Genomic DNA, 12,413 nt, shown 5'->3' on the forward strand with positions numbered 1-12,413 from the left:
GTTTGTTGTATATGTCACATTGCTCCTAGAAGGATGAAAAATGATTACATGATTTTTCCATTTATCTCCTTATGGAGACATATATTCTGAAATTGTGCTGTCCTGTTTTACTTTTGGTTTATGGGAAATGAACAATTATTCATTGATGTGTTACCCCTCCAAAACAATAATAGTAACCAAACCCTGTGTTCATGGGAAGAAAGTATATGTATCAAAGCTATTCATTTATATTACATCTTTCAACATAATTAATTATTCAGTCTAGTCAGATAAACAGTACAAAGTTTAAATAAATCATAATGAATTCCTAGGTTATACTGGCTTTCCATTTGTTTTTACTATGCATGATTTATCAAGGATTTTCTTTCTTTTTATTATTATAGGGATGACTTGTCAAGCTCGAACATCATACACAGAAGATGAAGTTCTTTGGGGTCATCGTTTTTTCCCTGTAATTTCCTTAGAAGAAGGATTCTTTAAAGTTGATTACTCCCAGTTCCATGCAACATTTGAAGTCCCCACCCCACCTTATAGTGTGAAAGAACAGGAGGAAATGCTTCTTATGTCATCCCCTTTAATAGCACCAGCCATAACTAACAGCAAAGAAAGACATAATTCTGTGGAATGCTTAGATGGACTAGATGATATTAGTACAAAACTTCCATCTAAGCTGCAGAAAATTACTGGAAGAGAAGACTTTCCAAAAAAACTATTGAGGATGAGTTCTACAACTTCAGAAAAAGCCTACAGTTTAGGAGATTTGCCCATGAAACTTCAACGAATAAGTTCAGTTCCTGGAAACTCTGAGGAAAAACTGGTCTCTAAAACCACCAAGATGTTGTCTGATCCTATGAGCCAATCAGTGGCTGATTTGCCACCAAAGCTTCAAAAGATGGCTGGAGGAGCAGCCAGAATGGAAGGGAATCTTCCAGCCAAATTAAGAAAAATGAACTCTGATCGATTCACATAACAGAACATCCCCCTCAGGCATTATTTACTGTTCGATTTAGTTTTAGTCCAATATTTGGCTGACGAGGTTATCCTCTCTAAGGAATCTGAAAGGCACATTTTCACACCTTCACACCGGTCGTATATGCATAGTTGAGAATCCTTTCTTTCCAAGCATTGCTGTTGTGCAGAAAGCAAAAGTTGTAAAGGGAGGACCTCACAAAGAAGTTCTTATTAACAGGCATGTATTATCACATCAAGCATGCAATAATGTGCATATTTTGCATTTAGTTTTATGGCATGATTTATATATGGTATATTTATATTGTATATTCTGGAAAATATATATATATATATTTAAAGGAGTGATACTCTCCACAACATTTCTAACATGTATTAAGCCAAACATGAGAGGATAGCTTTCAGGAATATGTGTGTGTATATATATATATATATATATATACACATACATATATACACACACACACATATATACACATAATATATACATATGTGTGTATATGTGTATATATATATATACACACATACATACACACAAATATATATATATCTGATAAAATTGTGATGTTTTGTTCAAAGTTGTAGTTATTGTGCATGTTTACTTTATTAAGTTAGGAGGCTTCTGGCATTAATTATTAATACCAAATATTTTAGCCTTAAATTATTTGTCATTTAAAAATCTAATTTAATGTTTTTTGCTATTTAAGGTCCTAGGACGTTTTCAACTCTACTTTATATGAGGGAGTCACACAACTTTGTGCTAATTATGGCCCTGCAAAAATATAACCATATATATATATGTGTATATATATATATATATATATATATATATACTTGTAAATTTTGAAGCATACTAATATGCTGAAAATTTCTTATGATTTTAAAAAATTGCTAGTATTGGGGGAAAATAAACATTGATTAATTTGAAAATCAATCCTTTCCTGTACTAATTAAAATCTGAAAATCTGTTTTATATATAATCCAATACAAATATGAGCTCTGAACAAATGCTGAATCATTGTAATAGTCAGTAGCCAAGTTATTTTGAATATATCAGAACCTGTGTGAAATGACATACTTAATGATCCCTGTTTTGAATTGAGGCAATTGGTAACATTTTCACTCTTTTTCTGGACTTTTGTCATTTAAAAAATCCAATAATTTATCCTTGAAGTGATGGAACAATATAGTGAAACAGATGATAAATATTCATGCTTAAAATATGTCTGTGTAATTGAAGTCTCTTTTTTTCCTGCTGTTGTTTTGTTTGTGGCCTTTGTTGTAACAGGATAGACATTTTTTCTCACCTGGGAAACCTGTCACACTCCATGCCTGTCACTCAGCTCAAGAGAAATTCCTGAGATCATTTACAGTTTAGATGAATTGAAGATATTTTGCCTAAGTTTTTTTGTTTTGTTGAACACTGATTTTATTGGTTTACTGGATGCCTGTCCTACCAAAATAATTTTTGCGGTACTGTTTTTCTAACCCTAAGGTCTGGTATTTATGATTCATTAGTGAGAATTACAACTGTTGTTCAGTTGAACAAGTGCAAAACAAATATATGGCATGCAGAGATTTTAATGAAAATTTCTAAGTGCTCCTTATCAGGATAAGCATTTTCCTATAAATTGTTATTTGAGATTTTCAACCTAAATTTGCCCCAAATTAATCTATTTCTGCTCATTAAGATGTAAATTTTTAATGATAGGTTTGGACTCCCAACATTTCCCATTTTTTTAGTAATCTTATGATGATTATCTTCTTGGAAAATTATTATAGAAACAATTCTACAATTGATTACAATCACACCTTTGGCTACCTCTGTATCAACCAAATTCTGTAGGTGCAGACATATACCAGGGAATTCTTACTAGCAGAATGAACAATCTTGAGCATCCATCCACTGTGAAAAAGCTAGTTGCTCTACCCTTTGAACTCCAACCTTTCTTATTTGCTGGTTTTAAGAAATGAACTATTAACAGGGAGAGATGGGGATCCAGGGAGCATTGCATATTTTATTAGCAGTGGAGAAACTGTATAGATCATTAAGTCTAACCACTTAAAACTAAATAGAGCCATAATTTAATTTGGAGAGTCATTTAAATTTGTCTTTGGTACCAAGGAGACCATGGGACCAAAATTAAAGTCCCTGAATGTATTCATTCATTCCACAACAGTTTTTCATGTCTTTTATGTCCTAGGCATTTCAGCTCCTGGGAATTTGGACATGAGTAAGTTAGAGGATATCACTGCCCATTGGACATTGTCTATCGATTGGATATTGGGGAAGGGAGACAATGGGAATTGACAAAAACCACATGCTCTGTTTTCAGATAGTCAAAATATCTGACATAAGGGAAGGAGAACAGGGTAAATGACCAAGTGGAATAAGAATTGATTTTCAAAGAGGTGACTGACTTAGGAAGGGAGTGATAATTGAATCAGTCACTACCTGATAAGAAAGGACCACTGTTGCCAAAATTAATTTTATTTAATGAATGTTTTTCTTTTATCTTTTCCACATATTATGAATCAGAAAGATGTGATTTCTGCATGTAACCGCAGTTTTGCCCTATTGTTAAGTTGGTCATACCATCCCAGTTTACCAGGAGAGTTCCGGTTTATACTTGTTGTTGCTGTGTAATTATTAATAGTACTCCCTTTTACACTTAGAATGTCCTGGTTTGATGATATATTATATGGTGACTCAATGTTTTTGTTGAAACTAAATTATGAAGTCTGATATATTTGGATAAAAATAAAGAATTGCTTTTTCTTCTTCTTTTGCTGATTTTTTTGACACTGATCATTCTAAATAAAATCATCTCAGTTTCACATATTTTGGCCTGGAGGACTTCTTATCAAAGTGACTTTATGTAACAATCTCCTATACATGCCATGTTTTCTCAGTGTGAAACATTATACATTATATTGACTGAAGAAAAAAAACAATAAACCCTCCAGTATTTCCATTTTAGGAAGCTGGAAGCTGGAAGAGCTCAGAGACATAAGACAACTTAACCAAGACAATTTTCAGCCCATTAGTGTCATAACTAACAATAGGAAAGTGAAATGTAGTGTTTTTACTGAACTAAATAACTCTACTTAACTGAAAACTGGTCCCTTCATATGAAATTTTCATGGTGTACATCCTTCCATAGTAAATGATTGATTCTATCAAAATGATGTAAATAAAATACAGCTATTTTGATGTTTATCTTCAATATAAATATTCATCCTTTTCAGTAATATGTAAGTACACATTTGTAAATAGATACCAAATTAAAAACAGGATATTTTATCAGCAATTATTTCTGCAAGAAATCTTATGCTATTAAAATGCATCCATCCAGGGCCTCCCCGGTGGCGCAGCAGTTGAGCGCTGGGTTGCGAAGCTGCCCGCGGCCTCTGCGGCGCCGGTTCGATCCCCGGCTGCTCCCCGGCCACCTGAGGAGGGTCCCACATGGCGCGCAGACCTCTCCTGCTGCCCGCTGCTCCCCTCAGCAGTGTACTTCGGTCCTTCTGCCTGCTCTGCTCCCTGCTCTGGCTCTGGTGAATTCTCTCACCCTCCCGCGCTTCTGACTGTACCCAGTGCATGTATAAACAAAACAAACAAACAAACAAATAAATAAAACATGCCTCTATTAAAAAATAAAAAAATTTTAAAAAAATAAAATGCATCCATCCATATATGATTTTTAACACTATGAAAAGTATTTAATTGTCTTACAAACTTTGCTTTATAGAATGGAACCAGATGGATTATTTCTATTGGAGGAAGAGTGAAATATTTGAGAAGATGGCTTATATTCTATTTTGTTATAAAAATTTCTACTATTCCTTACTAAGAAAAGAATTTGTCTGGACTGCACAGCACATCTGAGAGCTCTACTTCAAAGTTTGTGCTTGAATTACATTGTACATATTCAAACTAGCATCCAACTAATTGCATTGTATGTCATGCAATATATAATTATTTAAATGTACAAGGTCATTTAAGTTACAAAAATAAAAATTCATGTATTCATTACCTGCAAGTTCAAATTTATAAAAACTACATTAAACTTTCAAAACATGATTTGGTTTAATTTGTAGTGTGCTCATCATTTGTCCACTTTTCAGTTAATTACAGTCCTTGATTCAGTCTATCAAAAAATTCCGAAAAGGCAATGACTTCATCCATCACAGTCATTCCTTGAGGGTTAGTTTTATTTTGGCTCCTTTTGGTGAGATGTTTCAACCTCATAGAGTGTCAACTTGACAAAACAGATTACCTGAGACTTGGAGGAATCATGACGGTCTTACAAAGGCAGAATCAGTGTATCAGAAGCCACAGTAAGTAAAGTAAGTAAATAGATTTCCTAATTCTTAAATATGAAATCATATTTCTGAAAATTTTCAGTTATTTTTCCTGAAAACGTTTCATGGAAAAAGCATGATTCTAATTTTGAATCACATGAGTTCTATGATGTTATATGCCCAACTCCCTGACATCTGAACTCAATTAATTAAAAACAAAAAGCACCTAGTTCCTGGCCTAGTAAGACTCAAAGAGGATGGTCCTTGTCATTCTGTGGAATGTTTTTACCAAATTACTTTTTTACTTTGGAAGTTTCCTTGAAACTCTGGTTATTTCAGAACATTCAGGCTTTAAGGATAAAAGAAGGCTATAGACAATAAAAAGCTCTTCCCATCTTATTAAAACTTGCATCCATAACCCCTGCTCATCATTTCCCATTCATTCACTGTCATTCACTCACATGCTGATCTGCAAACATTGTTTGGATCTTTACAATTCTACATGGTGAAGATTATCCTCATTTTACACTTGAAGAAACTAATTTTCAGAGAGACTATTCAGTGTGTTTCTAATTAAGTTAAATCCACAAATTTGAATAGTTCCTGCCCTCTGGGTGGTTCCATTGTTATTTACATGCAAATCCCTAAACATTCTTATTACTGCTGCTTCTTGATTGTTCTTTTGGGAGTGTTGTCTATTTGTTTTCACAGTGGTAGATGAAGATCTAGTTCTATTTCAACTTATGCTATTCAATACACCTCCACAACATCCACTCAACCCTAAATTTGCAATATCGTTATGTCATTTTAAACTGGATCATCAGTGTTTTCATTTTCTCTCACAATTCAGTCCACATATTTTTAGGATTTTTCTTGCTCTTCATAGTTTCCCTCAAACGTTGATAATTGTCTTGTTTTTAATTTTCTTATTGATGTATATGCTTATAACTAACTCAGTCACAGAGTCTTTTCCGGCTATATTTTCCTAGAAAAACCTTCAAACACATTAGATATTTGAACAATCTTGTCTTTTTGAAAAAATCTTTACAAAAATATTATGACATGTTTGAAAGGGCCATGCAGGAGGTCGGAATGCAAAAACCCACCAGGTAGCCCACCTGGGGGCAGGAATGTGGAAAACCTGCCTGGAGGATTCAGACAATGAGCCTTCCCCCTCCCTTCCCCCTGGGTCTCTTCTCAGACAAAGAAACTCCCCCCCAACCCCCCCAACAAACTTTTTCCTGCCATAGGAGCCCAGTTTCCCACCTGACCGCTCCTCATCCTATAAAACCCTGCTTCCCCCTAACAAGGTGCATGGCTTCACTGACCCCCACCTTGGGTGTGTGAGGTCCACCTGGGGCGCAATAAACTTTCCCTCCCTTTGAGAAATTTAGCCTGGCTCTCCTTTTCTTTACCTCACTGAACCTTTCAATGTTCAATGACATAAATTTACTAAGTTGAAATCTCCCTTATGTTATCACCTTGAGGATTACAAGCACCACACCCTTGGTATAGAAATCCTGTTTCATGAAGTCTAGATTTTCATCTTTCTTAGTTTACTATTTTGTTTTAATGAAGCACATATTCAGGAGTTTCTAAGAAATTATGGTAACAACTTTTTCAAAAACTTGTTATTTTTAAATAAGTTAATATTTCCTTCATAATTAGTTTTAATAGGTTTTTCTAGTGTAGAAATCACTTCCCCTCTGAATTTCATTGATACTGTTCCTTTTTCCCCTTACTACTAATATTGTTATTGAGACATCTGATGTTGTTCTGAACTTTAATCCCTTGCATGAAATTTACTTCTCTCATTGAAGCTTTCAGGATATTTTATCTTCCCTAGTATTCTAAAATTTCAAGATTTCAAAAATGTCTAAGTGTGGGCCCATTTTAATACATTTTGCTGTGATTCCCTTTCAATATGGAAATTCATGTGCTATAGGACATTTTTCTTTATTTCTTCCCATTTACTTTTTTTCTCTTTTTCTAGCATTTTCATTATTTGGAATTCTTGGAACAATTTTCTAATATCTTATATTTCCTGTTTTAATTGCTATTTCTTTTTTTAAAAACATTTATTTATTTATGCATAGAAGAACTGGAGTACAGGCCAGAGGTGTGGGAGGTGAAAGTATTCACCAAAGTGGGGAGCAGAACAGGTGGAATGACTGCTGAGGGGAGCAGCGGGCAAGTCAGAAGAGATCTGCTGCACCATGTGGGTAGCTCTCTGGCCAGGGATCGAACTCATGCCACAGTGACTGTGGAGATAGCTTCATAGGTTGCATCTTAACCCCTTGCACCATCAGGGAGGCCCTTTAATTGCTATTTCTTTGTAATTTTTCTCTGCTTTCTTGGAGACTTTCCTAATTTTAACTCCTATGACTTTTATTTGATTTATCTTCCAAGATTTTCATTTCTTCTATATATAGCCTTAATTTTCAATAACATTTTTTGTCTTATATTTCTTTTTTTAAGTGGTATTTTCTTTTTTTCTTTGTCACAGATGAAGAATCTTAGTCCTTTCAAATTATCACTGATAATGTATTTTAAATATTTCTTCTCTGTGTAATTCTGTCTCTAGAGTTTTTTTTTTTTTAAGATTTTATTTTATTTATACAAGAGCTGGGGTACAAGATGTGTGGGAGGGTGAGAGGATTCATCAGAGACAGAGCAGGGAACAGAACAGGCAGACTGACGAAGCACACTGCTGAGGGGAGCAGTGGGTGAGGCAGGAGAGGTCTGCTGCGCCATGTGGGATTCTTGCCAGCCAGCTGGCCGGTATCGAACCTGTGCTGCAGAGGCTGTGGACAGCTTCACAGTGTGGCGCTCAACCGCCTGCGCCACCAGGGAGGCCCTAGAGTTTTTTAATATATAATTGTACATCTGTTTCCTGGTGATGCAGTTATAAATATCATTCAAGTTTTGTGCAAATGTATAGAATTAGTCCAGTCATGGTCTTCACTGTTGAGTGACATGACTGGACTACTTATCTGATAACAATTTGTCTCTTTGTTGTTATCTTTAGAATGTTTTAATGTCAGTAACACTGCCCAAATAAATCTCTCTTAATCACTGTAGTGACAGCAGATTCTGTCAATATTTTGAAAGTAATATGGGCTCATGAAAAAATATGTCCCTATCCCCAGTTACCTGAACAGTTCTTCAAGTGTGCTTAGGTGGCTGCATTCTAAACAATGCTTTACCCTGATCCAAAATCAAGCCTTCATTTTTCTCCCTGTGAAAGGAGCAACCAACATTTTGAATAGCTTACAACAAATTGGAAAGGATATTTTTAAAAATAGACTTTCAAGTAGTTATTTTTACTACTGTTGCCTTTCCTTACTCTTGTTCTGCTATGCCTTTCAAGTCTCTACATTTGTTTTAGTAGTTTGAGGAAGCATCTGAGATAAATACTTACGTTTAATCTGCTACTTTGAGAAGAAAATCTATTTTAACTGTATTAGGTTTCTGCCATGGTTATAATGAATTACCACAATTTTGTAAGCATAAATAACACAAATTTATTATATTCAAGTCTGTAGATTAAATCCTACCTCAGTCTTACAGGAATAAATCAGTAAGTCACCAGGGCTTTCCAGTTTCTAGATGTTACTCAACTATTTGTCTTACTGTCCACTCCTTCCATGATGAAAAACAGAAAATATGGGTCTCTCTACCTTTCTACAGTCACATCTTGGTTGACACACTTCTAATGTCTTCTTCCCCTTTTAAGGACAAATGTGATAAATTGAGTCCATCTGGATAATTCAAGATAATTTCCCAATTTCAAGGTCTTTTACACGTCAGTCAGTCCCTTTTGTCAAGTAAAGTAATATATTAACAGATTCCAGAGATCAGGGTGCAAACTTCTTTGGGGACCATTATCCTGACTACCACATCAACCTTTCTCATTCCCTTTTATGCAGAAAAAATATAATTTCAATAAAACATTTCCTTTCCTTAATCTAAGTACATGTAGATTTAAAAATAAGTCCAGCCCTAATGACATCTTTCCTTGTGAGGAAACATTTAACCAGACATTATTTAATTGTTCTCTTAAGAATCTATTTTTGTCATAGTTTGTAAGCAAATGTCTAACCAGGTTTTATTTTACAGTTTTTCAGAGGAGAAAAAAACAAAACAAAACAGTGTTTAATGTAAAGGATTGAAAATAACATCTATAACTTCAATGTCTTAAATCTTATATGAGACAAAATTTTAATACCAGTCTCTTTACAATCTGATTGACTTATGGAATTAATATTCAAGCGTGAAGAGGCATTGAGTGGCAAAAACTTGGTAAATTAAGATCTGTATAACATACATACAGTTTCCTAAAGATCAACCTAGAGGCAAAAAATTGCATTGGGAAGTATTCATTATACTTGGTTTTAAAGAAAGTAATCCCCATGCCCCATCACAAGGTAAGAATCAAAATATTGCTTATAGTTGGAATGGAGCACTAACTGTGAATGACCACTATCCACACCAATAATCTATTTTCAACCACTAATTTATTTCTTAATCACTGATCATATATTTTATTTGGTGTCTTTCTCCAATACTCTACTAATAATTCCCAGATTGTCATATTTTCTTTTTACATAGGGGGAACTCTTGCTTGAGAATGATAGGATCAATTTGTACCACATTGTAGAAATAGCACCACATTTTGTCCATTGACATGAACTTTCTGAGTTGTCATTTCCAATTGAAATTATAATTAAAATGTACTCAGAGAGTACATAGCAACTTAGAAAAAAAAAAAAACAATAATTTAGGGAAAAGAACTCCATATTGATTAGCGATTACTGCTGATTAGCACACAGAATTCTGAATGTTTTGAAACACAACTGCAGAGGATACAATAAACACACAAAGGAGGAATGTGATCCAGCTTTTAACTGATGTGGTATTGGGGTCAGCTAAGGAAAGTGGGAAGACCTTAAAAATTACTTTGTAGTTTACAATACTGGAATTGTTTTCAGAGATGTGAAGAAATTACAAAAATTTTTACAAAAATGAAAAGAAGAAGGAAACATTGTCTATAGATTCAAGGAGTTTGGAAAGCATGCTGTGTTTCACAAGTATGAGCACTTCAGAAAGGCTTGGGGTGTGAAAACTGGATTAGTATAGGCAATAACCAGAGATGTAAGTAGAGATTTATTAATAGAAGACATTATAACCTACAAAAAATAGTTGGGTTTCTATGGTAAAGATAACTTTTAAAGATTTTAAAGGGATTGTAGAATCAGATATATATTTTAGAAAGTTCACTTTTCCAACCTACACAGGATAAATGAACTCCACAATTTTCATTGTATTGGAACCAATACTTTTCATGAAATTTTATTTATAGCTCACATCCCTCAGAAGAATTTATGAGGCTTACCAAATGTTATAGAAGAATTTGGAAAAATTGAATATACAATAGAGATGATAAAAAAGAAAAAAAACATATTCTAGCTGCAAAGTTTGATATAGATGCTGTAACTGGATATAATATTTCATTCCTGGCAAGTTAATCCAAAAATAAAAACATAAAAAAAAAGGAAATCACTTTATGTGTTTCCCCCTATCTGAAGAAGAAAAAAAAATTCCCCAAAGAACTACCAATAATCTCAGATCATTTTTGATCTCATTTGACTTTCACAACAATGTCACTTTCCTCCACTATTGCAATCAAGCATTCCAAATTACCTGAAATGTTCCCCAAAGGAAAATGTTATTTGAAAGTATATCTCCTCTTTTTCATCTCTTATTGCATTTTAGTGCACTGAGTTTATTTTAAAAAGACAGTAAAATGCAGCCTGTGAAAAAGCAAAGATTTAAAATATAACAATTTTGATGTTGGGATGCTTGCCATTAAAGGGTGTTTTTTGTATCAGGTTTGTGTTTCAGAGGAATAACATCTGTCTTTGTCTAATCCAAGACAGTTTTAGGTTTTCATTTTTTGTATTTTTTAAAGATTTATTTATTTATGCATACAAGAACTGGGGTACAGGCCAGAGGTGTGGGGGCTGAGAGGATTCACTAGAGACAGAGTGGGAAACAGAACAGGCAGAGTGACTAAAATACACTACTGAGGGGAGCAGCAGGTGAGTCACAAGAGGTCTGCTGTGCCATGTGGATAGCTCCTTGGCGGGCATGAAACCTGTGCTGCAGTGGCTGTGAATAGTTTCATAGGTTGCATCTTAACTCCTTGTGCCACCAGGGAGGTCCTGCATTTTTTTTTAAAGAAAGTTAATGCCTATCTTACTCATCTGAAAAAATATATGCTTTCCATGATTTTAAGTTCAATTAAAAATGCACTAATTAAATCACTTGATGACCAAGTGTTGTCATCGAAACTACACCCCAGACCCCAGGCCACAGTCCTAATCTTATCAACAAGGCATTCCACTGATCAGCTTCTGAGGTCCCTTGTCATACATCGATCCTTGGCTCCCTGGGCATTCCCGGTCATACCTCCTGATGTATGAGTTGGGAGTAAGTTTATGCATCTGTCCTCACCCCCCGGGCTTTCCTAGTCATACCTCTTGATGAATACCTTTCCCAGAGTGAGCAAGATTTCTGCTCTTGATTGATATGAATGAAAGGCACCTTGTAAGGTTTGGCTCAAATGGCTGATTGACTAGTTCTGAAGGGCAGTTCTGACCTTGTACAGGAATGAAGAACTCCAGGTAACTATAATGGTCTCTGAGCAGGCCCCTTAGGTCTAGCAGCGGCTTAAGTCTAGCAGACCCACACAAAATCTCTTCCAAAACTGTGGTACAAGGAAGCCCAGTCCATAGGTATTAATAGGTGTGCAATTACTATTCTAAACATCCTGCAGAAGGTTTTAGATTTAAGTCCATTGAACTCTTAAATTGGTATTATTTTCACATTCAACTCATTGGTAGCTTCTAACATAAAACATGTAATACAGTTGCTGAGTGCTATTTTTTGATAAGGTCTAATTAAACTTACTCTTGATCTCTCATCCTTGAGTGAGAAATGTATGGGTTTGCTTATCTTTGAACTATAATTAAGTTACACACTGTAATAACCCTGCTACTTAGAAGTTACAGGATCATATTAAGAAATACTCCTTTCCTGTGGCTGTAAGATTCATGACTGCTTGCTTCAAAGGCAGCAAT

At 34.7% G+C, this 12,413-nt stretch overlaps 1 protein-coding gene across 1 annotated transcript in view; it reads left to right on the top strand.

The window, feature by feature from the left end:
- KCNJ3 (potassium inwardly rectifying channel subfamily J member 3) overlaps positions 1–970 on the top strand; it is a gene marked incomplete at both ends in the record, with an annotated part of 139,041 nt that extends 138,071 nt beyond the window's left edge. Inside the window, one exon of the mRNA XM_084243229.1 lies at positions 384–970. Coding sequence (XP_084099355.1) covers positions 384–970 — 587 coding nt within the window. The remainder of the gene's footprint in view (positions 1–383) is intronic.
- Positions 971–12,413: the final 11,443 nt, after the last annotated feature.

This window comes from Talpa europaea (genome assembly GCF_964194135.1).
Source record: "Talpa europaea genome assembly, chromosome: 1".
Taxonomy (NCBI): Eukaryota; Metazoa; Chordata; class Mammalia; order Eulipotyphla; family Talpidae; genus Talpa; species Talpa europaea.